The 26,491-nt window shown below is 47.0% G+C and overlaps 1 protein-coding gene across 1 annotated transcript in view; it reads right to left on the minus strand.

The window, feature by feature from the left end:
- Window positions 1-923: 923 nt before the first annotated feature.
- Jag1 (jagged canonical Notch ligand 1) overlaps window positions 924-26,491 on the minus strand; it is a 35,431-nt gene continuing 9,863 nt past the window's right edge. Inside the window, 23 exon segments of the mRNA NM_019147.2 lie at window positions 924-2,942; window positions 3,788-3,938; window positions 4,086-4,217; window positions 4,408-4,641; window positions 4,735-4,844; window positions 5,445-5,558; window positions 6,637-6,722; window positions 7,144-7,171; window positions 7,637-7,753; window positions 7,905-8,018; window positions 8,108-8,221; window positions 8,679-8,792; window positions 9,168-9,332; window positions 10,253-10,403; window positions 10,844-11,017; window positions 11,326-11,372; window positions 11,872-11,985; window positions 12,580-12,693; window positions 13,834-13,947; window positions 14,881-15,000; window positions 15,665-15,795; window positions 19,646-19,706; window positions 21,134-21,388. Coding sequence (NP_062020.2) covers window positions 2,482-2,942; window positions 3,788-3,938; window positions 4,086-4,217; window positions 4,408-4,641; window positions 4,735-4,844; window positions 5,445-5,558; window positions 6,637-6,722; window positions 7,144-7,171; window positions 7,637-7,753; window positions 7,905-8,018; window positions 8,108-8,221; window positions 8,679-8,792; window positions 9,168-9,332; window positions 10,253-10,403; window positions 10,844-11,017; window positions 11,326-11,372; window positions 11,872-11,985; window positions 12,580-12,693; window positions 13,834-13,947; window positions 14,881-15,000; window positions 15,665-15,795; window positions 19,646-19,706; window positions 21,134-21,388 — 3,221 coding nt within the window. The 3' untranslated portion in view covers window positions 924-2,481.

Here is a 26,491-nt window from a genome sequence, read left to right on the forward strand (position 1 = left end):
TGTGTGGGGAAGCAGAGCATGCCTCTCCTCAACATTGACCACGTTTGTTATACCATTAAGTCTAGGTTGCCAAAGAGCATTCTGAGAAAGGTAACCCTGGGCTTCCTCTCCAGAACCGGGGAGCTCCTGGTGACTACACAGCTGCTGGAACGTGTCCACATGGCTTTCACCACAACTCAGCCCTTGCTGAAGAGGAACCAGAGGCCAGCTTCCTGCACCTCCCAGTGTGGGAATTGACAAGGCCCTTGGAGCCACAGGGAACTACAGCTTTTGCCATCTTCAGAGGGCAGTTTGATCTTGTAACCCCTTGGAAAGTCAGAATACTGAGAACCAGGTCTCAGTAGAAGGTAGCAAGGCAGCCCAACACACACTCCCTGGACCAAGGTGGTGACTAGGTGAGCTCTAACATTAGTCTACCCACATAGTGGCAAAGAGACCCACTGAAGATAAGTGTACACACAGAGCCATAGGGTGTGGTCTGTAATGACTGCAAGGAATTACTATTAATCCAATCCAAATGGTGGAGAGAGAGAGAGAGAGAGAGAGAGAGAGAGAGAGAGAGAGAGAGAGAGAGAGAGAGAGAGAGAAAGCGCAGTCTCCCTCCTTCACCTCAATACCAAATCTGTTTAACCCTGTTAGTGCAGTGGGCACTCCCTGGGAGTGCTCCCAAACAATTCCCCTGCACACTGCAAGCCATTAATGCAGTGGTATTTATTTACACAGTATTCACACTTATCAAATGACAAGGGAATGGGGGGGGGGGGGCTGACCCTATGGCTCCTGCCTACACAGCAGCCTTGGTTTTTGAGTACTAGGAAGTTTTGCTATTTGCTTCACCCCCGCCCCTTTTCCTAGGCTATGTCCTCCGAATGAGCAGTGCCAAACAGCAGGGTGCAAAAGCCAGCTCAGAAGACTCCACACTGTTCCAGGTTTTCATACAAAAAATTTAATAAATATCACTTTTCAAAATTTATTGCCAGGAACAACACATCAAAGATGTATTTTATGTTCATATAACACTAATAGGACAATACAAAGTATCTTCCTGGGCTCCGTGGTGAGCCAGGATGACTGTTTTATAAGCCTTGTTTGATCTTGAACTTGGTAATAGCACTTTCATGTCCTCACTTAAGGCAGGCAGTGTACTCTATGGCCAATCTAAACAGTGCTCTAACTGGACATTTTATGGTTCAAGTATTCATCTAGCTTATTAGAATACTCCCTAAATGCAGTAGACAACAACAATGAAATCAAATCTACAAGTGGTTCAGCATTACATACGAATGGTGAAAAGAAATCAGAATTTACAAAGTAAGATTGGTAAGCTTCCAACTTCACACAATCTGATACTTTTAATGAGATCCAACCAGTCACATTCTGACTACATAGCTCAGTTTGTTCCCTTAAACTGCTCTGTCACAGATCGCCTGCCTGTCTCTTTTCAAGTCTAAAGCAGGAAAAAATAAAAAAAGAAAAGAGAAAAAAAAAAAAAAACCTGTTCTAGACGAATTCTCAATCTGCCTCAGTCAGTCCTTAGAATGTGTCTTAAAGTGATGCTATCAAGGAAGTGTTTGAACACCTGACGTCGTACAAAAAAAAAAAAAAAAAAAAAAAAATCCATCAGTATTCCCAGGGGAAGAAGCCTATCCCATCCTTCCAAGAGAAACTATTTCCAAACACCTTACTTTTGGCTTACAGGCAACACGTAATGAGAAAAAGTTCACAAAAAAAAAAAAAAAAAAAAAAAAAAAAAGCCATATGTTTCCAACACTATCAAAAACCTTCAATTCTAAACACATACATATAAATAAAAAGGAATGATGTTTTAAGGCTCTTGATTATTAAGTTAATAAATCAAATATACAGAGTGATTAATAAAAAAGAATTATTTACATAACTATACAAAAATTCTACTTTGACACATTTTTCCTCTTTAAATTCTTCATTTTACCAGCAACTGCTGACATCAAATCCCCCCCTCCCCCAACAACAAAAATACAATAAAAAAAATAAATAATAAAGTCATTTGTGATAGTTGCTGTGGTTCTGAGCTGCAAAGGCACTTTCAAATACAGAACTACTTGTACGTCATCATAAAACCAATATACAAAAACAACTCAAGAGTCAATAAATATAAATAAAACTATGATCCTAAGGCTGCCATCACCATTAGGACCGCTGGCAGATGTGGAAGCTCCGAGGCCTAGGCCTGGGCAGCTCCTGGGAGCCCGACGTGTCGGCTGCAGGGGAATGTACACCCGGGCACATTCACTGGTTTTTGCATAGCTGTGAGCGCTGCACTCGATTTCCCAGCCAACCACAGAAACTACCAGTGCCAGTGGAAGCCAGCTTGTCGAAACTTAAATTAACACAGGACTCTAAGTCAACAACAGCCTCAGACTGGGATACGACAACAGTTTAAAGAAACTACAAGCCCCGGGGTGCCCTCAAACTCTACCTATGGCGGCAGCCCACTGTCTGCTATACGATGTACTCCATCCGGTTCAAGCTCTGGGCACTTTCCAAGTCTCTGTTGTCCTGTTTGTTTGTCCAGTTCGGGTGTTTTGTCGGCGTGCCGCTGGGGGCCTTCTCCTCTCTGTCTACCAGCGTGTACACGGGCTGTTTGGCAAACCGGACTTTCTGCTGGTGCTTATCCATATCATCCTCTTCCACTTCCGAGTTGTGTGTCCTGATTTTTGACATTTTGGAGTTTTTGTTCTCATAATCCTTGATGGGGACTGTGTTGGCTCCGTGTTTCTCGATGGGGTTTTTGATTTGGTTCAGCTGTTCGCGCACATTGTTGGTGGTGTTGTCCTCAGGGGCAGAGTGGGTGTGGCTGCTGGGCTTCCGCCGCCGCTTCCGCACACACCAGTAGAAGGCTGTCACCAAGCAACAGACCCAAGCCACTGTTAAGACAGAGCTCAGCAGAGGAACCAGGAAATCTGTAAGACAGCCAAAAGACCAGTTAACTCAAAAGGAAGCGCTTTCGCCATGGGGGCAGAAGAATACCAACAGAGGCCTTCCTGTATTTGGTCCCTAAGACAGGCATTGTGGGGACAAGTCCCTCTTCACAACTGTAGCTACGTTCTGTCACTTAACAGAGAGGTTAACTGTTGCCAGAAGCTGGCCTTCAGGATACCTGTGTGCAGAGGCACCAGGTGGCTAGAAGAGCAGTCCCTACAGCTTCTCCCAACTCCACATGATAGGAGCTGTCTCCGACTCCACAGGGCCTGGCTACTTTGCTGGCTCAGGATTAGGGCTGCTTTCAGAATCAACAGAAAACCAGTACAAGCATGGACAACACCAACTGCCCCAAGATAGAAGCCTGGATTTCTGCTCAGTCTAAACAGTCAGGCTCCGGATCATCACAGGGTTAGTCTGAGTGCCCTGATGCACCATCAAGCTATTCCCTCAGGGGGTGCTGCTCAGTGTTCTGGACCAGCTGTGGTAGGTCCCCAAAACTGGCCCTGGAGAGCACCAACCACTCAGGACAGGCACTGCTGTGCGCCCCAGGGCTTTGCACTGGCTCTAAATCCCACCCCCCTCTTTTGCACGGGAGTTTTCCCAAGAAGAACATGCAGACAGCATGCTAGTGGGAGAAAGGGTCAGATGTACCTCTGCCTTCCTCAGCCAATAACAACACAGGGTTTATGAGCTGGACATGAGGGGCTTCTAAGATGTAAGAGATGGCTGGCAGACCATTCCCTGCATGGTGACTTTTCTGAATGATGCAGTAAAATCATTTTCACAGTCACCAGGCGAGGGTACGTGCCAGATGGACACGCACCTGTTCTGTTTTTCAGAGGGCGCCTCTGAACTCTGACTTCTGCAACAGCAGCGATAAGTGAGCTGTTCCCATCCCGTTTACTAACGAGATCTATTATTTTATCAGTAATTTCCTTGACAGGGTTTCCATCATCCCGGATGTCTTCGGCAGACTGAAATAAAGCAAACGGATGGATGGTGGTTATTCAAATTTAACACAACAAGGATAGCTAATGCTTTTATCGCAATTGCTGTTTGATATTTTCTAACTTAAATCCCTTGTCATCAAATAATTAGGAGTGAAATGGTCTTATACTCACAATGGCCACGTGTATTTCATTGTTTGCTGATAAGGAAGGCTCACAGGCTATGTAGATTGAATACTCAGCAGAAACATTCTTCAGAATATTCAGATTCCTCAATTCGCTGCAAATGTGCTCAGTGGTGAGACCCTACAAGGATTTGTTTAGAGATTAACACGCGTGTCAAGCAATGGAAGAAATAAAAGGCTCACAGTCTCCACTCCAGGTAGAAGCCTCAGTTTGTTCTAAGAGACAGATTTTGGCTAAGGGGAGGAGCTGACCCCCCCAGACTACTCTGAAACTGTCATACTACTTTGAAACAATTTAAGAAGATACGCACTGGAGACATCATCTCCTTGTTAAAGGTGAAAGTGATGTTCGCACAATTGTCCTGGTAATAAGAGTCCGATGTACACTTGGTCTTCACTGGCTGGAGGCTGGAGGACCGACACTCGCCAGCACCAGTGCAGGGGCGCACGAAACACTGGTCATCCAGGACTGGGATGCAGCTCTGCCCATTGGGACACTCGCCGTGCCCTTTGTGGAGCTGGCAAGGTCTCGGGCCACACCAGACCTGGAGAGGAGAAAACAGGAGCTGGTGGCTTAACAGGAATGTCCACCCATGATTAGCAGCTCTTGGGAACTTTAGCGACTTTCACTGCCCTACCTTGGAGCAGGCCACCCGTCCATTCAGGCACTGGCAGGTGTTACAGTCGTCATCCCACTTGGCCCCATCAAGTATCACTCTCCCCATGGTGATGCAAGATCTCCCTGAAACTGAGAGGTGGAGACACTTAAGTAGGAGTTTCTTTTCCCACAGACTGGATCACATCACGGTTCTGAATTTTTCACCCCCTCCCTGTTAAGAAATTGGTTACACCCATGTCCTCTGCCACGTGGTAATGACAGCTCCTCTCACAATGTCAGTCACGTGCACTGGCCATCCCCCTCTGACTGCTCACTTGGCCACTTGACTAAAAGAGTTTCAGCAGATGTGACCCTGAAGACCCTTTAATGGAGCTTTCACAGTTGAGCTGGTCTCCTGTGTGCCCGTCATCTACCATGAGAAGAACATGCCCCAGAGATAGCTGATGACCAGTCAACCAGAAACTAGACCTGGAGTCAGGACTCTGCCCGGCTAGTATGCTAAGAGCCCGGCTAGCATGCTAAGAGCCCTGAAAATAGATACTGCAAGCCCTTGGGTTTTAAGGAACTTTGTTACACAGCAACTTTGTGGCAACAGAAATCAGTAGCTACCACCCTGCTTCACTCCCTTCCTCCTTGAGCACGGTGCACCCCCACCGTGAACTGTGGTAACTGTGATGCCCACTAAACTCAGAACACACACAGAAGGCAGCCAGACCCTGGCACACCTACCTTCATGGCACTTGGCACCACTATGTCCTGGAGGGCAGATACACTGGTAGCCATTGATCTCATCCACACAGGTGGCCCCAAAGGCACAAGGGGAAGACTGACACTCATTGATGTCTAGGAGAAAGGAGGTCCACGTTCAGGCTTTGGTGGGAAGATTTTTCAGACATTGCCAAAAGCATCGAAATCCTAACAAAAGCTTGGTGAAGTTCCACGTACACAACAAACCAGTCACTAATCTCCCATAAAGCCTCTAGCAGCTCCTGACTCTCAAAGACCACCACTGTTCTGATTCGTAAAGCCGAGAAGCTTTGCTGAGGGAGCCAGTTTTCCTTAGGTCCTTTCTCCTCTGACAGTACACTTCACAGTGAGGTTGGCTATCGTTCCCTGAAAACAGGTCAGAGTGAACATTCTACCTTCCTAGGCCATAAAGTCAGTCATAACCACTGGCGTCTGGTGGCACCCTGGAAGCAGGTGCAGGACATAGACAGGAGCAAGTAAGTGCAGCCAAGCACCAATCAACTTTATTTACAAAAAACAGGTGGGACGGATGAGGCCCTCTGTTTCCAAAGCCTGATTTAGAAAGTGAAAAGAGATATATAATTCTATCTAGTGCAGAAGTTCAGCCCTTCTCAGACTGTGGGACTTCAAAACTACCACTAAAATTTTAAAGAATTTGAGGGGGAAAAAAAAAAAACAACCAAAACGGAGTATTCTGCACTATCTTTGTGTGGGAAAGAGATGTTTTTTAAAGTAGGCAAAAAAAAAAAAAAAAAAAAAAAAAAAAAAAAACCCTCAATTCTTGATCCCAATCATTTGTCTGGGGCCTGGTCAAACCCACTACAAAACAGTCTAAGGAAGCCAGAGACACAGCCGTCTGCACGGACAATAGCATGGCCATAATTTCATGCTAATCACGAGGGAAGCCTACACTTTTTCCCCTCAGTGCTCTCTCATACTTAATTGTCAAATTCTATGGCTGGCACTCTCCCTGAGAACAAAGAAGGCCGTGCCACCCAGAGAATGACTAGGGAGGACAACAGTCAAGGGACTTAAATCCAAGCTGGAGGGAGGAGATTACTTGAGTTGTCAGGGCTATTTGGAATTATGGTCTTCATTGTTTTTAAAGAGGAATGATTTGAATGCCGTGGAGGATGGATGGGGGTGGGGTGGGATCAGCTATAGTGATACTTACTTATCCTGCAGTCTGGCCCAGCAAAACCAGGGGCACATTCGCACCGGTACCAGTTATCTCCATCCACACAGGTTCCGCTGTTGTAACTAAGAAACCAAAGGTGACCTGAGTTACCAACCTCCAAGCCTGCCACAAACACCAGCTTTTCACCCCAGGCCATATCTGCTGCTGACCGAGGAGCTTACAAATACTGATGCCCGGATCCTACCCCTGAGAATCTAATTTCCTAGGTCTCAGTCGCAGCCCAGGCGCTGGGACTTTTAAAAGTTCCCCAGGTGATTCTCGTGTGCAGCCCGAGGTTGAGAATCATTGCGCTAAATGAAGACACAACCTGGATAATTAAAGTGTGGTCCGCAGAGCAGCAGGGCACGGTCACCTGGGAGCTTGTTAGAAACACACAGCCCCACCACAGACCTCCTGAATCAGAACCTTCATTTTCAACCTCATCCCGGGAGATTCCCATGCACCTTACAGCCAAGTACCAGCTTAAGAGGTTGTCACACTTACCAAGGGTGAGGACTGCAGTCGTTGGTATCTGCAAAGAAAAGACAACAGCTTTGGGGGTCTCCATCAAAGCACCATTTACTTCTTTCCATAGCATTCAAATGACAAAAGTCACACTTAATACCATTCAATTACGCTGAAAACCTAGTCTAAATTGGAAGCAGGCCTGGGCCATACTCGGTTTCATTCGCCATGGGACACATGTATACAGGAAGAGGCCCTTGTAGGGAGCAGGGAGTAGGGAGGGCTGAGAATGGAAGGAGGCAGACTGCATCAGACCCAGGGCTGGGAACAGAGACACCATCTGTCTCCACTTATCTCCAGGGAACTTTCTCATGCCCAGGTCAGGGCTGTATCCCATCAAGTCATTAGTAAGGACCCAGGTGATCCAAAAGCAGACATCAAACAGCCGTGCTTCTGGTTTCCATCCCAAGTCCCCGTGGGGATTTTGGGTAGGCTGCAGCAACCCAGGAAGAATTCGGGGGAGGCCACTCACTTTGAGTACAAATCGGCCCCTCCCAGCCTTCTTTGCAGACACAGGTGAAGGAGTCTCCATTGACCACGCAGGTGCCTCCATTATGACAGGGGTTCGGCAGGCAGCTACTGTTTCTAGCTATAAAACAAAAGCAGGTTAGGACCACCCCACTTCCAGAGGATCCAAGGTGGTCTGAAGGGGCAGAACCAGACCCAAGGAAATGACCTAAGACCCTGGAGGCAGAGAACCTCAGACACACAGCAAATCCCACCTCGGGGCAGAAGGTTACCTATATTACAGGTTGTTCCTTCCCAGCCACCAGGACACATGCACTTAAACGTATCCACTTCATCATAGCAGGTACCACCGTTATTACACGTGGCTTCGTCACACTGGCTGTCACCTGAAGAAAGAAGACCTTGGCGTGAGTCTCTCTGCTGGACAGTTCCCCTCCCTCACAGACAGACAAGAGACCTGCGCAGCAACACTTACGCGAGTGGCAGGTTTTCCCTTTCCACCCATTTTTGCAGTCACAGTAAAAGTCATTGACCAGGTCTCGACATGTACCCCCATAGTGGCAAGGGTTCTGGCTACAGTCATTTATGTCTAGAACCAAAGAGAAACAGGCTGAAGTAAGTTCACAGTAAGAGGCAAAAAAGCTCACCTATGATAAGATCCAATCCTGGCTTTTCTATGCTATCTTCCAAGAACAAGTGAGCTGTCCTAGGACTATCACCCTTTTAGAGGAGTTCTCGGCTGGGAGGAAAGAATACAAGTTATAAAGAACACAACCCTCCGGAATGACCGTGGCAATTAAAATCAAGGTGGACAGGAATGATAAGTCAGATAGGTTTCCTTCTAGGCACTCACTCTAACTACCAACCTAATTCTACCACTCCCCAGTGGCGCAGCGCCCTTAAATGCCAAGGAGATACAAGAGGTCATTATAGCCACCATAATAGAAATCTCTGCAAAAGAAAAGAGGCTTCCCCCCAAGGAAAGGTGCTAGCCCAGCTCTACCCCCACCCTGACGCCATCTGTCCCCTAGAGCAGCAGCACTCACTGTTCTCACAGTGCGCGCCCTCCCAGCCGTCACTACAGATACACTTGTAGGAGTTGACGCCGTCGATGCACGTGCCACCGTTCGTACAGGGGTTGCCCTCACAGTCGTTGATATCTATGAAAGGAAGCACAGGGCTAAATGAGGAGCCGAAGGGCCAGTCATGCAGCCACCAACCACTGTCTGGGGACTTTCACAGCTGCCTCCTTAGCCAACGTGCCTGGGAACATCGCTACCCTTTCTATGCTGGGCAGGCCTGGGGGGAAAAAGCCTCTATAGAAAAGGGGGACCACTCAAAGTAAGATTCCACGACATTCCAAAGTCATATTAGGAAGCTTAAGAGACTGTTGGTGATCTTATCAATTGACTAAGGCCTCCATCTGGGGCCTAAAGAAGTCTTCTACCTTAAGTTCTTACTAAAGCAATTCAGAAACAAATGCTCCCCCCCAAGCTGGGTACCCACTGGGCTCCCCGTTCCAAGCGGAGTCTTACTTTCATGGCAGTAGGTGCCGGTGAAGCCTTTGTTACAGTCACAGGTGAATTTGCCTCCTGACTCGCTCTTGCACTTCCCATGGGGACCACAGACGTTGGAAGAGATATACCGCACCCCTTCAGGCGTATCGTTGGAGGCCATGGCCACGGTGCAGCTGTCAATCACTGAACACAGGCTTGGGATCAGACTCCAGCCACACACTCACAGACAGCATTTCTAAGCAGAGGACTTAGCCCATGCCTGCCTGATCGGATAGGCCATTCCTTGGGCTAATGAGGTACTTGGGGACTAAAACCCAACAGTGTTCCTATGACAGGTAAAATGTAAGACTCCCAAGTAGATGGAACATTTTTTAAAGTTTCTTTTAATCGCACTTTAATATCCATCTGATTTGTTAAGTGCTTGTCACAGTAGTAAGAGTACCTCTACACTACCCCCTACCCCACCCCAGCGCCCCACCCTCACTTGACAGGGTTTCTCTAATAAGTGTAGCCCTGGCTGTCCTGGAACTCACTTTGTAGACCAGGCTTGCTTCCAACTCAGTTCTGCCTGCCTCTGCTTCCTGAGTGCCGGGACTAAAGGCATGCACCACCACACCCGCTCTCCTCCACCTTGAGCAAAGCTAAAGGACAAACCTATCCATACAAGGTTTCAAGTTATGCTACCCAATATAGCAGCCATAGGCCACAGGTACTTTTCAAATGAACTACACTAAAAAAGTGTCTCAAGCACCGATACCCAGCCATAGCTACAATAACTGATCCAGACCCCAAACTTCCCCTACTGCTACAGACCCCTGCTGACGGCGCTCCTCAGAGCAATTCTCTTTGTCACAAACTCGGCCACCTCTGAACTGGGATGATAAATGGATTTCACATCCTCTCCCTTGGGCAACTGGTACTCGAGGTTCTCCCAACTGGCAGCCTGACAGATTACCTCCATATGGTTTTGTTTCCCCTAAGTGATCAGATTAAGTATTGTCCATCTGAAAGCCTTCCTCACCAATTTACCAATTATAGGTGTTCTAAGGGGAGGTGGCAGAAGATGGTCTGTGGACGGGGCGGGTCACGGGTGAGTGAGATACCTTCACAGGGAGTGGTGCGGCAGTGGTCTTTCAGGTGTGAGCAGTTCTTGCCCTCGTAGTCCTCAGGGCACTTGCAGAAATAGTCACTGGCACGATTGTAGCATTGGGCGCCATTCTGGCAAGGGTTGGGCTCGCAGTAATCGATGTCCAGCTGCCAGATGGCAAGAGTATGAAAGAGAGGATCAAAATAAAACAAAGGTGACGCCATCACTTCTCTGGGCAGTAAACACGTGACACCCCTCCCAACCACTTCCTCAAGAAGACCCCCTGTACAGAACAAACTCATATAACCCTTACGGTATGCCACATCTGGGAAAGCATTAAAGCCAGGGCATAGTGACATAGCACAGAAAACAGGATTATGGGATGACACTCAGTCAAGGGAACAGGCCACAGTAATCAGTAAGAAATCATTCAACACCGCCTTCTACAGAATTTGTCTAGCAGAAATTCCCCAGTCAGTAGGGTGCTAGTCAATGTCTAGCAGTAGAGTGGGAGAAGGGGTTAAAGGGGGAGGGGACAAGGGAGGGTGATGGAGAAAAAGAGTTCAATGTTTAAGTTTGTTGATCTGAAGTTTTGGCCTGTGCTCACCTGACAGAGGTTTCCAGAGAAACCAGTGGGACACAGACACTGGAATCTGTTAATTTCATTCTGACAGTGACCCCCATTCAAGCAGGGGTTGCTAGCACATTCATCGATGTCTCTTTCACAGTGATCGCCCGCATAGCCAGGTGGACAGATACAGCGATAACCATTAACCAAATCCTGGAAGATGAGAAGGGGAAGAAACACATGCTGATTTCCCTAGGTATTCACAAATCCAGAAAGTCAGTGATTTGACATGACTGCCGTGGTTCAGGCGACTCGCTGAGATGGCCACGTGCTAAGCTTGGGCACGGACTAGCGGTTCTGAATGCCTGCCTTTCAATGGCTCCTGGGAAGCTAGGGTTGGTGAGGGACTCAGCTTCTTACTGGCATTTTAAATCCCACAGGCACAAGGCTCCTAGTGTCACATAAATCTTAGAAGACTGTTGTCATTGTCAAGGTTTCCATTTAAGCAATGATTTACGTACCCGACAGGAGGCATCATTCTGACACTGGCCAAGGCAGTCATTGATATCTAAAATAATAAACAAGTCATCACATTAAAGAGCCAAGTGACACTGAATTCGGGTTCACCTGAAAAGTACAGGGCTGATAAAAGCTTCAATCAGATTTCCCTGTGCTTCCGGTGAGATAAGGCTATTACATTTGGGTGGGGACCCTCCCTAGTCCTCCCAGACAAGGAGTGAAACTTCACAGCATTGTTTCAAATCACCTTATCACAATATGCCCAATTTTAGCAGCTAACAAGCCTGATAAATTGTATGTTTTCCTTGCTCTGCTAGCCTGGGCCCTCCCTTCTCCAAAAACATTCCTTTCCCACTAATAATATAAGGTTTTCCTTCTATTCAGATGGAGAGCGCTTAAAGGCTTATATCAAAGCTGTGGGTTCCATCCTTTTAACGCCACAAAGTAAGGGGAGCAAGAGTCCCAGGAGCAGGAGTGTGGAGGGGGATGAGTAGAAAATTACGGTCACCCAAGTTTCATAAAATCGAAATAGACACAAAGTCACTCACTTATGTCACAATTCTGACCCATCCAGCCAGGAAGACAATCACAGTAGTAGCTGGCAATCAGATTCTTACAGGATCTGGCATTTACACAAGGCTTGGCCTCGCACTCATTTGCATCTGAAAAGAATGCAAGGATAAACAGTGACAAATGGGGGGCTGCCTCCCCTTCCCCCACCGCTGTCCCCTTGAAATGGAAACACCATAGAGCTGGTCTGAAATATGAGACATTTTAACAAGCTAGCTAAACAAGAAATAGGAGGAGTCCTCCATTTGGAGCATTGGAGTCCTCTCCCCAGCCTTTATCCAACAAGGGATGCTAATTGATAACTTTCCTTTGGGTTGCTGGCTAACAGACAGCACCAGGCACTTTTGTGCAAAGCCCAGCACGATCCAGTTGCTGGGATTTAAACGTGGCAAAAAGAATGCAGACAGCTAGTTCCTCATGAGGTCATCCCTGTTTGGAACCCAGCTGAACACTCCTTGGACAATTGACATGGATCAAGGAATCCCAGGGCTTTCCCACAGGACCTAAAAACCCTAGGCCATTTGCATGCAAGGTATTTCTCCCAGGCCCATCAGACCCTGATAATAAATGACTGGGGATGATGAAGTAGACACACACTGCCGGTCACATGCTCATCTTGCCTCACAGCTGGGCTGTGCCTCACAGCCAACCTTGGCTAAGAATGACAGTCACGAGAGTTTTCTTACCTAACTGACAAGTCTTGCCAGTCCACTGGGGTGGGCACACGCACTTGAATCCATTCACTAGATCCTGGCAGGTGCCTCCATGGGAACAGTTATTTGGAGAACAGTCATCGATGTCTGTCCAATGAGAACAAGAGAGGGGTGGCAATTTAATTTCAATTGATCCACTTGGCAATTAGATAATGCAAGAAGACTCTTCACCTAGGAACCCACCAGACACCTGCTACAAACCTAAGAAAAGCCACAAGGAAGGAAAGTGATGAAAGGACACAAGCCTTTATTTTAGCTTTAAATCCCCCACTGCCCTAGTTCAGTTAATCCGTCCCTAAGCATCGAGGGAAAGAAAGATAGCCGGAGACACACAGGGCATCAACTCTGTGGTGACAAGGGACATTCATATCTGCTTAATCTTTACTTTTAAAGGAACTCTTTCCTTCATGGTTCAGAAACTGCACGCAAAGAGAAAGCATGGAAAAGTAATTCTTTTTTTACACGTGGAAAAAAAATCTTAACGCCTGTGATTTCCTTAGAAAATTTCCCCAAAAGTCACATACACAGAGGTTGCCTGAGCCCTTCATTTATTTATTATTTGTGCCATGCTCTTTCCACAAATTTGCACACCAAGACTATATAACAACCCTCCCAAGTGGGAACTGCTCCTGCCCCGGTTAAGAAAGGCCCAGGAAAGGTTACAAGGCCTGCTGGCTTCCATTAATCACAGCCAGAACAGAGGCACCTACGACCTCCAGAACACACAGTCTTGACCACACTGCACGCTGCTCCTCAGGTGTCAAAGACAGTGGTTTTTCAGGCTTGGCTAACCCTCAAAGTTTCACGAACTCATTAAAGTCCACAGACTGAGTAATTCTGGAGGACATTATGTATGATCAGAGCTCCTCACTGAAAAGTACCACAATAATATTGCCAAGCCTCAACGCTAAGTTGCAACACAGGACAGCATTCAGTAGTTGATCTAAAGTCCTCTCCCACAAGACTGGAGGAGTCAGCTCTATGACACGCATGCAAGGCGATCAGATTCTATCTACCACAGACACATTGCCCGCCATCTTAGTGGGTAGGAAAGAGATTCTAGGAATCACACAAGTGCTACTAGACCACCCACTGAACTGTTGAGTGTACCCACCCCTCTGTCACCAAGACAGGTCTATTGGACCAGCCCAGGTCCCTCCCATCAAACCTCTCTGGCCACACAATAACCTTCCAGAATGGACGCATGTCAAAACCTGGCTGACTTACTTGTGGAACACGTGGGTCCAGTCCAGCCTGGAGAACACTCACACTCAAAGCCCGAGGAGGTCTCCTTGCAGCTGCCTCTGTTGTGGCAGGGATCAGAGAGGCAGGCATGCTCAGCTGAATGCATGAGAAAGGGCAGTCAGAGAAGCGGTAAAATAAGTATCTTATCCCTTTCCCTCCAAGAGCCAGTCCCCTGCCTCAGCTACTAGTTTAAGCAGATTATAAAACAACAACAACAACAACAACATCAAAAGTAAGCTTGTGACGTAACACTGCTGTGGTGTGACACAAAAGGGAAGAAACTTTCAAACTACCTAAGCTGGCTCAAGGCAAGTTTCAATACCTTTTAGAATTGATGTTTCATTTAAAATCTTGCAACCTCCCTCAGTTGTCAGCATTGTCTCAAAGTGTCTCATAGTTCCAGAGAAGGGCCAAGATAACAAGTCTTAACTTTAAAACTATTCTCTTCTTTTTCATGAGTGGGTTCAGAGTATTATCTCTCTCTCTCTCTCTCTCTCTCTCTCTCTCTCTCTCTCTCTCTGTCACACACACAAACACACACCACACGTCTGTTGTGTGTGTGTGTGTCATGTTTCTCTATGAATATTATGAAGGCCATATCAAAACAATGCCATCTTTAGCAATTTTAAATAGGATAATCTAGCTTCTGTTCATCGGTTGTCCCATTCTGTCCTGCATCTCTTCATTGAGTCACTGAATTTAGCTTCAAAAAATCCTTAGGTCCTTTGGTGACCTGTGACCTTAAGCTACCATTTTCCAGTTCCAAATTTTTAAGTATTTTGAGAATTTCCTACAGTACATTTTTTATCCTATTCACCCTCTACCACATCCAACAACCCCTTCCCTACCCACCCAAATTTAGTTGTCAAAAAAAAAAAGAAACAAACAAACAAACAAAAAAACTATTCAGTTTTCAAACTGAGTGTGCAGAACATGAAGGCAAAGAGAGGCCCTCTACACACACACACACACACACACACACGCACACACACACACACACACACACACAAAACAGCTTGGGCCACTTACCAATTTCACAGTTCGGTCCTGAGTAGCCCTCGGGGCAGGAACACTGGTATTTGTCAGGGCCAGTGTTGCTACATGTTCCCCGGTTGAGACAGGGCTGATGAGTCCCACAGTAATTCAGATCTGCCAAAAAAACAAAACAAAACAAAAATCCCAAAGTTAGGAACAAACTGCTAACTGGTCCCAGGTCTGGGCCAGGCCAGTTTTAAAAACAGGCTCACCCCCAAATAAACCAACCATCTCACAACATTAAAGGCAAATTCAAAGACACTCCCAATAGGAGCCCCTGTGAAAACTTAAACAGGGCCAGGGGTATAGTTAGAGCTGAGCACTAGCACAGCAAAGGCCCTAGGTTTAGCTCCAGCAACAAACACCAAAACATAAAAGTGGTCATTAGTGCTTGTGATGTCTGTATATGCTTGGCCCAGAGAGTGGCACTATGAGAAGGTGTGACCTGCTTGGAGTAGGTGTGTCACTGTGGGTGTGGGCTATAAGACCCTCAACCTAGCTGCCTGGAAGCCAGTCTTCTGCTAGCGACCTTCAGATGAAGATGTAGACCTCTCAGGTCCTCCTGTACCATCCCTGCCTGGATGCTGCCATGTTCCCATCTTGAGGATAATGAACTCAACCCCTGAACCTGTAAGCCAGCCCCAATTAAATGTTGTCTTTATAAGACTTGCCTTGATCATGGTGTCTGTTCACAGCAGTAAAACCCTAAGACACTGTTGCTCTATCCCATAACCTCAGTTCCCACCCACCAAGCCCTCAGGGCTCCACAACGTCATACCTTTGTCACAGAGCTGTCCACCCCAGTTGGTTTCACAGAGGCACTGCCAGGGTTCATTGCAGGTGCCGTGGACACATCCTGGGTGCGGGATGCACTTATCACAGTACAGGCCCTGCCAACCATACTGGCACCTGCAGACAAACAGCATACCCTTCCCTTAGCCTTCCAAACAGCCCCGGATGCACATGGTTACAACAACAGCTATTTCTTGGTTGTTTCCCTCCCCCCTGAAAGGACAGGATGGCAGATTGGGGTTCTGTATGAGTAACTTCACAGTTGGCCCAGTGTGTGTCCTCTCAGCATACCCTGACAAAAGGAGAGCTATCTGGGGAGTAGCCAGCACGGGGTGCCCTGCACAAAGTCATTCTCTTCTCAGGCTCCCATGAATAAAACTAAGGGGTGGGGGTTGGAATAAATCAATCCCAGGTCCTAGTCAGGACAGACCATTCAAGGGAAGGAGCCTCTGGTGACACCAACTGTACAACTCTGTAACAATACACATGAAGCCCCACTCAGACTGTGCAGAACTCGGGGTGACAGGGTGACAGACAGCACCTCCTTGGTTTTGTGGATTTAAATGGGAGGGAGAGCAATCTCCTTACAGAGACCTGGATCTCCAAACCCGTCTCTGTAGGAAAGGGAGTGGAATGGAAACACTGGGAACCAATTCATATATAATTTATGACTCATTACCCTGGCCAGGAATGCTGCTTTATAATTATTTCTCACTTTAGAAAAAGAGGAGGGGAGGGGGTCCGGAGAAGGGGATCACAAACTTGGTTTATCATCTAGTTTTAAAGGAGCCGAGTTTCCTTTCTAAGAGTTCAAGACTCTTTTGAGGTCAGATGGAATCTCTGATGCCCAAACAAAACCACAAACATGAACCTTCAGCTGGGGGTTGGGGTGGGGGGATGGGAGGGGGGCAGGGCAAGGTCTCAAACCATGTCTTCAAGTTTCAAGCTCTCTGCAACTTGAACCTCCCCACTCTCAAAATCAAGCTTCAACAAAGGGGTCTTGGAAAGACAGGGACCAGCACCCTGCATGCTGATAAAGGAGGGAAGATGGAGCAGATGTGGGCCTGCAGAATCAGCCTAGAGCAGGGTCTAGGGAAATGCAGGATCAGATCCAACTCCCTGTAAGCTTCTCAGCTGTGACTCTGGGGGGAAAAATAACCAAAAAAAAAAAAAAAAAAAAAAAAAAACCCTCCTGCCTCCCCCGCCCCCACCCAAAGGAAGGGCTTTCAGTTCCAGAGAGCTTGGAGGCAAAGGAGCAAATCCTGGTCATGGGAAAGTTATAGAAAGCTAGCTATTAGCTAATCACCCAGGCTGAGAAGCCACTGAACCCTTGAGAATCCGGACTGCTTCCTAACTTCTCAGAACAGTCATCTACGCCCAAATACCCACAACTACTAGAATGTGGGGCTTAAAGTTAATCAGACACTGGATTCTGGGGTCTGTAAACTAGACCATCGGTTTAAATGCCAAGTGACTACTGAGAAGACTGATCTAAGAACAGTGCATGCCACTGGACAGGAACCATTCTCTTCAGAGGCAGACACCCAAGTGAGTGGGAGTTAGGAGGGTGGGAAGTCATTCTGTCAGATCAATATTCGTAGCTTAGAAGACATGAGGTAACTAATGGGGCCAAGGAACTTTGTCCTCCCTCTCGGTGTCCCAAGTGAGCCCCTTTTTTACCCTTCTTTGGTTTGCCTAGTAAAACCAAGCCGGACAGCTGAGGACCCAACCAACCTCTTAATTAATGAAGGCTCAATGCCCGAGCATAAAAAAGCAGCCATAGGAGGCCACGGATGACTTCAAACAAAAACAAATAAAAATACTGACCCTAACAGGGGGATCTACCACGCTATCCCAGGGTAATGATAGATGATTAGCATCCCCATGAGAAGCTGACTTTCCTGAGATGATGACTCATAATTAAGTTTGATATTATTTGTCAGGCTGGCAGTAAACCAGCCTGTACTCCCAGGAAGGGGCAACCCAAGTCTATCTGGGAACAGCAAAATCGGTTAAGTTTTCTCCTGTGGGTGAGTCAACGTCAACAACAACAACAACAAGGCAGTCATGTAATACATAACCCAAAAGACAACTTACAGGTAGGTAACTTGCCTTGCAACTATTTCGGGAACAGGACTCAACCTGAACTTCCTTAGCTGGAAGGCTCTGTTTTGATTTTCTTTCAAGGCTGAGAGCAGGGACTGGGCTGGGAGACTATGCAAATGGCGTGTGGGAAAGTTGCACCTTAAGTAAATAAGAGCAGTGGTGCATGTCTGGGCAGGGAGTGTGGGAGGTGAGACTTCGAAAGAGAAAGGGCTCAGCTCTGGAAACAAAGCCTGTTGTTCTGGCTGGGAGGGCCCTCCCCTGCCCAGCAGGGTGTTTATTCTGATGACAGTGGTGCACATCTCAGTTGGCCTGGCTGATGCTATCAGGAGCAGGCTCCAAGGCTCGGGAATAACTAGCGCTCTTTACTTTCACCAGAATAGCCTTAATTAGCCAAGTCATTGAAGGTAGGTTTCTGCTCCCTCTCTGACAAGGATGCCGCTGGATGCCACAGTCAGCGGAGACCAGGCATGTTTCTAACTGGGTAAATCCTGTCCAGGCTTCCTGGAAATCAGCTTTCAAAAAGCAGGAAGAAACAATTCCAGGACAACCTGTTCTCAAGTTTACTCCCAGCTGCCTTGAATCACTTCGGTGGCAAGTTAGCGCTCCCATGGTTCGGGGAGAGAGCACGGGGTGGGGCTAAGAGTCACCAAGGTTAAACCTATGGGTGACTGGTTAAAGCAGTAACCTGAGTGTTTGCTGAGCTAGAAATCACTGAGCAAAGTTGTCAAATGCAGACTCCTAGGCCCAACCAAGGACTGGGAAGTCAGTGCCAGTTGTGGGAAGCAGGAACCTGCACCATCTAGCAAGTCTCAGTTAATTCTACAGTTTCAGGGCAGCATCACTGCTGGGGGCCCACCACAGACCCTCAAAATCAAAAGCTGTTCTTTTAGGAAGAGCACCAGGCACCTCGTTCTATGGGTTTGTGCCTTTAGACGGTTTCAAAACTGTCTTTGGCTCCAAGTCAGTGAGTGCAGCCTTTCAGAGCAAAGGTGACAGGACTTGAAGGGGGTTCCACTTAGTGTGTCATCGAATTTGTTAATTCTTAAAGGCTTGGGGGAGAATAAAGCCTGAGACCAGTCAAAATGCCACAGTCACCAAAGGTATTTCCTGAATGAGTCCTTTCCAAGTTGGCATAATGTCCATTTCAAAAAGCCCCCCAAACCGGCATCGGAAGGGGAAACAGGCTGGGTAGGCTTCCGTTTGGTTTCAGTATTGTCCCTGGACCATAAAGAACAGACTTCAAAGGCCAGCAGCAAAGTCTACATTCATCAGGCTCAACGGAGCAGATTCCAGCACAGCCATTAACCTCCAGCCACAGCCCAGCTCCCGCCTGCAAAGGGGCCAGGAGATTGTACTAATCCCATTCTGAAGAATGCTGGACTTTTGCCTATTGGTGGGAAAAGTGGGGGAGGGTGCCAGGGGAAAAGCCGGGGTGGAGGAGGAGACAAGGGGAAACAAAGCTTCGTCCCAGTCCAGTCCATTAGCACTTAAGGAAGATTACAAATGGGTCTTACCAATTTACAGAACAGTTAATATATGTGGATGCCAGCTAGGCCCATTAAGGATCCTGGTTTGGGGTTTTGACCCCACCCTCACTCCTCAGCACCAATGAAGAAGGATGCATTCCACCCAACAGCTGGTATGATTCAATATGCTTTCCAAGTGCCTGGTTTGTGTTGTCCCCCCTAGGTTTTTCAGCCTCCAAAAATAATAATAAAGAGGCACATTCACAATGAAGTCAGTTTTCTGTTTTGCATCAAAGAGAAAGGGGGGGGGGAGAGAGAGAGAGAGAGAGAGAGCGAGTGTGTGTGTAAGAGAGCGTAAAGGTTGATTACTGGAGTTCAATTAGTTGGTCATTTACCTGCAGTCACCTGGGAGTTTGCAGGAGCCATGCTTGGGACTGCAGCCCTGTCGGCATATTGCTGGAAGAGAGAAAGCTCCATTAGCACTGCCTGTACTTTGTGGGCCACTGTCACTCGAATGGTCTAGTACATAAGACCCAAAGAACAGATCATACTGTTTGGGGACAAATGATCAGAGAGCCCCTCAGCATGTTATTCCTCGAGCCCTGTCAGGGCCGAGGTCCCCCTCCATCAAGAGACAAAAGGAAGACATTTGCCTTCCCCACCCCAACACTGTCACTGTCCCAGCACCACATTTTCAGGTGGGCCTCCCACTAAATGCCTGGTTTCAACAATCCCACGGAGCTAAAAAGAAAAAAACCAGGCAGGCTCATCTTGTGGACAAGTAACCTCACAAAGCAATTCTATACTCGCTGACAGAAAGAGAGAAATCAAGAGGCACTTAAAGAACACGGACATTCAGGAACTTAAATAAATTGCTACTGAATTTTAAAATATTGAGCAATTCCTTCTGTCCTCAATTCCAGAAGTGCCATCTTTTAAGCTACTGTCACCAGATACCAAAGAAGATCGGAATGCTGCCTAAGAGACCAAATATCCTCTCTCACGCCTCATCCCTCACAATCTAAAGCTAAACAAAGGAGTTTATCTACTGATTTCGCAAGGCCAGCAAGGTATATTATGTCCGTGAGGGAATGGCATCTGTTGTGCTAGGATCTCCAACTCTATTGCTAGGAATTAGAACTATTCAATTCTGGTAAAAGGGAAGAAAAGACAGTAAGGGACTCTAAAGATTACCACCTATTCCCGCCTTTATTTAATGCCAAAACCTCAAAGATGCCCAGTGAAACTTGCTGCATTGACATGTGAGCTCAGGGACAGTCATTTCCCATAGCACTGTCTGTTCAAACATCACTGGCCTGGCCTGTTTCTGTTTGCCATCAGGCTCTTCTCAGCAGTCTGAGGAGGAGATTTGGTAAGAGGAGGAAGGAATGGGGAGCCAGATGAAGCCTATGGAGGAGCAAGGATATGGTCTCAGCTGGGGTCTGACTTCAGTGTGATCCCTGGGGTGGGAGGTGGGGGGAACCTCTGGAGTGCGAATCTTATTCTACTGTGTTAATGCAAAGGGGCTAGCCTTTGTAACATCCCCATCCCCCGTGTGTCAGTCACTCAGTAACTGTTCACTGCCGGGATAGGGCAGAGAGTGGCTCCTGCTTGGCCAAGGACAACTCCCTGGAGAAGGAGCAGCTGCGAGCTGTTAGCAGCCAACACTCACAGCAGCTGGGGGATGGGGACACCAGCTGGTAGCGGGGCTCAGGACAGGGCACTAACAGAATCTATATACAGCATCTTCATGCCTCAGTCGAAGGTAACGATGACGGCTGAATCCCACTCTGCCACCTGACTGCCGTTAAGGGTGAGAACCTGGTTCCAAACCCGACGAGCCAACGGCATTTGCCAGTCCATTCGGTTGCGTGAATCCATACCTTTGTTACACTCAGGACCCATCCAGCCTTCCATGCAGGTTTTGTTGCCATTCTGGTCGCAGGCATAATGTCCAAAGAAGTCATCTCTGGGCCGACAGAACTTGTTGCAGCCAAAGCCATAGTAGTGGTCATCACAGGTCACTCGGATCTGATACTCAAAGTGGGCAATCCCTGTGTTCTGTTTCAGTGTCTGCCACTGCCGGCTGGGGTTTATCATGCCTGAGTGAGAAGCCTTTTCAATTATGCTATCAGGTTCTAGAGGTAGGGAAAAAGAACATCATGAACATTCACTTAGCAACTTCTGATCTGACCATTTTGGCTACTTTCAGACTAGAAACACACACACACACACACACATACACACACACACACACACACACACACACACACACCACCAACCAAAAAAAAAAAATCAAACTGTTATGGAAAAGAAAGCAACAAGAGCTGTAACCTCGTCATTGTACGCCAATTTACCATTCAAACTCATTGCCAGGTGCTTTGAAACAGCAGTGAGTAAATGCACCTCTTCCCCAGTATACAGGCATCCCAGACATTAGAGCTGCCCTCTGGCAGGGTTGGAGAGATGGACGGCTCAGTGGTTAAGAGCACTGACTGCTCTTCCAGAGGCCCGCAGTTTAGTTCCCAGCAACCATGTGGTGGCTCACAACCATCTGTAATGGGATCTGGTGCCCTCTTCCGGTGTGTCTGAAGACACCAACAGTGCGCTCACGTACATAAAAGTCTTTAAAAATATGTAACGTTAACCTCTTGCTATTCAAGGATACAGCAAGCATGTTGAATGCTTGCACCCATGAACGTTGGCCAGCACCCAGAAATACCCTAAGAACGTCAGTGCAGATTCAGTGCACACCGACAACACATCCAATCCACAGGTGACCCATCACTACCCGCCAGCAGGTCCTCAGCATAAGGGGCTGCACCTGCAGTACGGCAGCTCCTCTCCTCGCTCTGCACGATAGGTGCCTCCTGCTTTAGCTGACTTTTAGTGACGGTTTTTGTACTTGTCCCTGGGATAGTGTCCTTTGCCAACTCTTCTAACACGCTGCTTTGCACTGATTTAAACACTGATTTGCAAAAACTCCTAGATGTCACAGAAAGCTGCTCCATAGGAGATTTGCTCTTAAAGTTCTTTTCCAGACAAAAGTAGTGGGGTTTTCTTGTTATTTTTGTTTTGTTTTGTTTGTTTGTTTGTTTGTTTGTTGTTGTTGTTTGTTGTTCTGTTTGTTTGGGGAGTTTTACATTTTACCTGCAAGTCTTGCTTGGAAAAGCTCTATTTTGAAATTCCTCACTGAAAGCCAAGGAGTGGATTGCAATATGTAAAAAAACAAGCAAAACCACTAATAAACTCTTTTAAGCTCGCATTCCGTCAGCGACAACAAAAACATCATACAGTCTACTCTTCTCATCAGCCTGAGCTGGCAGAGGTGAGGAAACTCATCTCAGCCTGCAGACAGGTAGGTTGAGGCATTGTGTTTGTGTCTGTTTTGAGTCAGGTACCTTAAAGATGCCCGAGAGGCAAAGTAAATGTCTAGAGCCCAAGCAGTTCTCAGAAGCAGTACGACCTGGCCCCTACCCTGAGGTCACTGACAATCTCGACTAAGAGACTAAAATAGCTTTAAACCCCAGGAGCAAGGAGTGCAGGAGGATGTGAACAGACAAGGCTCTAAGTCAGCACTCAGCCTGGTGCTGTTTGTTTTCTTAAACCTGCCAGTCATCACCTTGTCAAATTCAAGGCCACCTTGGCGAGGCAATGTAGGACCTACTTGCGATGTCTGTGATTCCTGCACACCTACACCACTGTTTTTCTAGGCCTTGAGCCTGTGCTCCTTGACAAAGTGAGACAAGCCCTACAGCTGACCAGGAGAACAACTCCTGGGTGGCTCGATACACAACCAACACAGCCCCCAGCCAGTCTGGACCATGGTGTAGGCAGAGCAAGCCTTGAACAAGCCCACATACCTGCAAGGCTTACATCCAGCAACACGTAGAACCACGTGCAGGTAACACTGTACTTGAGTCTTTGCAAATATACACAGACCAAAGAATGGCAAAAATGCCTCTCCAGTAACTGCCTGTTTGCTTTGCTGCTTCAGTTGAGAAATGCAGTGAGCTACTGCTGTGTGGCTCTAAGAGCTTAATGAGGAATTATTAAACACGGTCGGTAGCCATGTCGCAAAGGTGTCTTAACGAATGTTCTGTGCAGTTCAGTGCACTTCAACCTAACTTTCAGGAAATGCTGTGAAGTCAACTTCAGAATCCATTGGGGGGGGCGTGGCTAACAAAGCTATGAAAATAACTTTACACTCACTGAGGCAAGAAGCTACAGAGTATGCGGCATGTAGGGTTACAGAGCCAGAGTTTACTGTGTGATGCCTCTACACTGTCACAGGACTCAGCTCTCCCATTAGCTTAGGCCACTGAGTACGGGGGGGGGGGGGGGGGGGGCCTCACCTGGGGTAGCTCCAGTCTTAGGACTGGAAAAGAATATTAGCACACTTCCCTGTATATTTCACTGGCACAAGATGCATCACGAAGCAGACACAGAGCCTTGCACACCCAGAAGAAAGGAGGCGGAACCACCATGACCACAACTCAAGGACCAATCAGAAAACCTAGATAACCTTAACTGAGAGAAGTCTATGCTGTATGGAGAACTTGGTCTCAAGGACTCCTGGATATGTCTGCCCATCAATCAGCTAAACATTACAATATACTAAAATCGTTTGCTCTGCTGGAAAAAGAGAAACTTGGATCTCTATATGCAATAGTACTGAGTTATATTGGGAACGACTGGAAGACTGAGGCTGGGAGTCAGCCTTGGGACTTCAGAAGCACGTGAAGCTTCATCTGGCCTAGACTATATTTGAGTTTTTACAAATATACACAGACCAAAGAATGGTAAGGGAAACCTTCATTGGGGAGAATTACAGAGCTGATGTGAAAAAAAATTCTGACCCAAACTTGGGGATCTGCTGTAAATTACATGCAAAGTCAGGATGTTTGCAACTCAATGAGCTACCCAAGAACAGCCCACACTATCCTATCGGGCTCCTTGGCATCCTTAGATGCTTTGTAAGGGCAGAGGGTGAAGAAAACAAGGAGCCAAACTAACAAACAGTGCACACAAAGGTCCTGAGATACAGACACAGTAGACACGGTGTGTTAAGACAAGGCATACAAAGATCTGACCCAAAAGCTACAGGAAGCTGCTGAGCTTTTACCACTAGGATGACCATCAAATGTTATGCTGAAGGAAAAAAAGTAAAATAAGATGGCACAAGAATGGAGAAGATATTGAAAGTTGACCTGAGCCAGTAAGGACAGGCCCATGTGGCAGTAACACTAACTCCGAAGGTACAAGCAGCCGTGAAGTGGACCAGGGCAGCAGCAGTAGACATGGCAGGAGGCAGCTGGGGTCATATGGAGAGCAAAAGTTCAAGACTGTTCAGAAGTTGGAGGCTAAATAGATATGGATGCTAAATAGAGTACGAGGCCTCCCACATGAATGGCTTATGGCACGGGTTGTCCAAATACTGGTGCTGGTCACCCAGAAAGGGCTCCATTAAAGGGACCATTAAAGCTCTTGGACCTCCAATTTGGCTTCGACACTGGAATTTGTGATACCTTGAAAATAATAGATTAAAAATGAAGAGAGTCGACAGAAAAGCAGATAAACCACAAAGCCCAAGGCTCATAATGTAAGTTTCTATGACTGTGACGGGCATCTATCTGTGACTATGTCTCTCTTTGTAAAAGGTGAGATCTGAAAGCAAACTGTTCTCATCTCAGTCGTCTTTGTCTCCTGTCCAGACACTAGTGACCCTAGGAAGAAATGTGATATCCAGGTGTCCCAAAATGTAGAGATTCCCATTGCCTGGGAATGTGGATAACTATGGGGAACTGTGGACAGGCCACGGGCACCTGGAGGCAGAGCCCTGGAGAATGGGATGACAGACAGTTCAGTAAGATTCTGCAGATGCTAGGCAGGAATCATCTCAGGGCTTCCATTCCAGCACCAGTGTACGCAGAAGGCCCACTTCTGTCCCCCACCCATGAAGGTGCAAGGATAGTGTCCAGGCAGAGCTCAGTGTTTGTGGGGAGGACAAACAGGTATCCGTGACCTTGGCTGACACCAACCATAAGCACAGTAGCAAACTGTCTCACCACCACCCTCAAAGCATAAATGTGTATCACAATGAGATATCTCTGATCCTGGCCTTCTATAAGCTCCCTCCCAGGCAGGGCTGGTGTCTGAATAACTGAATGCCAAAGCAAGAGAATAACCCTAATGACACGCAGCCTGCTTCACACCAAGGGTTGGCAAGGATTTTTTGGCCCTAAGAGGCCCAAAAAATGTTGGACTTCCCATTGAATTTATGTGTAGTTGTCACTATGCCCATGCTGGGTACTTACTCAGTATGTCACCTACAGTAGAAAAGCACAGTGATGTTAACAAGGGAGAAAGGTGTTAATAGCAGTGGAAAAAGAAAGAAAGAAAGAAAGAAAGAAAGAAAGAAAGAAAGAAAGAAAGAGAGAGAAAGAGAGAGAGAAAGAGAGAAGGAAAAGAAAGAAAGAAAGAAAGAAAGAAAGAAAGAAAGAGAGAAAGAGAGAAGGAAAAGAAAGAAAGATAGAAAGAAAGAGAGAGAGAGAAAGGAGGAAAAGAAAGGAAGGAAGGGAAGGAGGGAGGGAGGGAGAAAGAAGGAAAGAAAGAGAGAAAAAGAGAAAGAAAGAAAGGAAGGAAGGAAGGAAGGAAGGAAGGAAGGAAAGAAGGAACAGTAGAGAAGTAGAAGGTGCAAGGCATTCTGGGAACAGAGGCAAAAGCAAAAAAATGGATCAACAGTTTCCTGAACAGATCAAAATATTTCAGAGTGAATCAGGTTTTCCAAAGACAACCAGGCTCTGCTGATAAAAAAGGAACCGTCTATTCCAGCGTGAGGGAAAACATGTTACATTACAGTTGACCACCATCAGCAGAGCACACCTTCACTGCCTCTCCAACCTCCCAGCCGCTTCTCTGCAGGCCTGAAAAGCAACCTGCCCAGAAAACAGAGCCATCTTTCAAAAGGGACAGGGCAGGTCATGACTTCAGGGGCTCTGAAATTCTGCTTCAATGGGAGGTTTGTGGTGAGCAGTGTGGGAAACTCGGGCTGGCTTGGGGCTCACCTGCCCACCAAGTGAAATTTAAGGTCGGTCTTTAGAGCCCAGCACCACCCTTTACAGCTTTATCTTTCTGATGAGAGATTAAATGCTCACTTAAAGTTTAAATGGACTTTTAAAAAGTCACTACTTTGATCCTTTAGCAGTCTACAAGGTTTTAAAGTTGTAAAACCATTAAGA

Source organism: Rattus norvegicus, chromosome 3, assembly GCF_036323735.1.
Source record: "Rattus norvegicus strain BN/NHsdMcwi chromosome 3, GRCr8, whole genome shotgun sequence".
Classification (NCBI taxonomy): Eukaryota; Metazoa; Chordata; class Mammalia; order Rodentia; family Muridae; genus Rattus; species Rattus norvegicus.